General features: G+C 62.3%; 1 protein-coding gene across 1 annotated transcript; it reads right to left on the bottom strand.

Annotated features, from left to right (window-relative positions):
- Positions 1-605: 605 nt before the first annotated feature.
- Positions 606-1,445, bottom strand: LOC119320316. The gene has a single exon (XM_037594425.1). The coding sequence runs from the start codon at positions 1,400-1,402 to the stop codon at positions 782-784; it is 621 nt and encodes a 206-aa protein (XP_037450322.1). The 5' UTR covers positions 1,403-1,445; the 3' UTR covers positions 606-781.
- Positions 1,446-1,679: the final 234 nt, after the last annotated feature.

The following is a 1,679-nucleotide window of genomic DNA, read 5'->3' on the forward strand; positions in this document are numbered from 1 at the left end:
ATATGAAACAAATTGAGGAGCGTACAGGAAATAAAATCTGCCCAAACAGGAGCGTACATGGCCGCCGCCGATCCAGACCTTGCCGCAGCACCTCCGGTCGCTCCCTGCTCTCTCGCCGCTGCCCCCTGAGTGGTAACCGCCCCGCTGCTTCGTCGCTGGCTCGCTGCTGCTAGGTCGCCGCCAAGGTGCAGATGCGCGTCATCACAGAGGAGACGACGGGAGGAACGTGAAGCCAGCGCCGGGAAGGGATGGAGAAGGCAGATCGAGAGAGAGGGAAATGCAGGAGGGTGGCGGCGCTAGTGCGAGGAGTTGCGAGAGGATAGGGTACGGGCGTGGGCCGAGGGGAACGAGGGCTCGTTCCCTGTCGTCCGGTCGATTTCGAGGTATGCCTCTATTCCGGATAATGAGCGAATATTCCATTCCCTGGGACGGGTGGGTTCTAATTCGTTCGACTAACCATACGCGGGAATGAGCTGCGGGAACGGGTCGGACCCATGACGTTCTATTTGGTCACAGCAACCAAACACACCCTAAGGTTGGCAATTGGGTTATATTCTTGAGCAAACCTGCTAACATGTAGTGTCAAGAAATAGATGGAGCAATTTCAAACTTGATTCATGGGCTGATTTTTTATCAACAATTCTGTAAAAAAACTATGCTGCAATTTGGAGGCATATTGACCACTACTAGTACACACGGCTACAAAAAAAAATCACCTAGGCGATCCCAATGCACCATCAAAGGCAAGCAGCTAAAAAAGTCCCACCTTTGGCGATCGATCTCAATGAACCATCCTTAGCAAGGGCACCCGGTGCAGCGGGCTGCTACCGATGGCGTACTGGTACTTAACCACGTCCTCGAAGCATCCAAATGCGGGCATCGTCGCCGGAGCCGCAGCCGCCTGCTCGTCATCGATTACGTCTCCCTGCACCGCCGCAGCTTCGTCGGCCCGATCGGCGCCGCCCTCACGGGCGCAGCCGGGCGCCCGAAGCGGATCGCGGGGGCAGTCGTCCTCGCGCTCGACGAGGCGCATGAGGAGGCGGCCGCCGCGCACGTGGCGCGCGCGGACGTAGTAGTCCGGCCGCATGACGCGCACCTTGCTGATGACGAGCCTCCTGTCCTCAGTGCGCGCCCGGCGCAAACCGCTACGGCCCGCCAGCGACGGGATCGGCGGCGGCAGCCGGCGCCGTCCTGGGTCCCGTCGGCCGTAAGAGACCCAGCAGCCCTCGTCCTCCTCGTCGACGCTCTCCTCCGGATCGGCCTCGCCGCGCGGCGGCGGCGACGCGGGGATCGTCCGCGTCACGACGCCTCCGCCCACGGCGACGGGGTCGGGGACGAGCAGCGAGCGGAGGCCGGCGAGGGGGGCGAACTTGTCGGCGGAGCGGGAGACGGATAGCAGCATCGGATAGGGATGAGATTTGGAGGGGCGGCCGTGCCGTGGTGGTGGCCGGTCGCGGCGCACAAAGAGGCGGTAGGGCGAGCGGCGGATGGGATGGGATGGGATGGGATCGGTGGAGCGCGCCCGCGCGTGGGCTATCGGTTGCGATCGTGGAGGGGAGGGTTGACGAGGCTTTTATACGTGGACGTTTGCTCTCCGGGAAGCCGGGAAGTGGGAGCGGATCGGGCACGGGAACCCCGTGACGATCGACTCGATCGATCGGCTTGACGATGGATCGCTT

This window comes from Triticum dicoccoides, chromosome 6B (assembly GCF_002162155.2).
Source record: "Triticum dicoccoides isolate Atlit2015 ecotype Zavitan chromosome 6B, WEW_v2.0, whole genome shotgun sequence".
NCBI lineage: Eukaryota > Viridiplantae > Streptophyta > Magnoliopsida > Poales > Poaceae > Triticum > Triticum dicoccoides.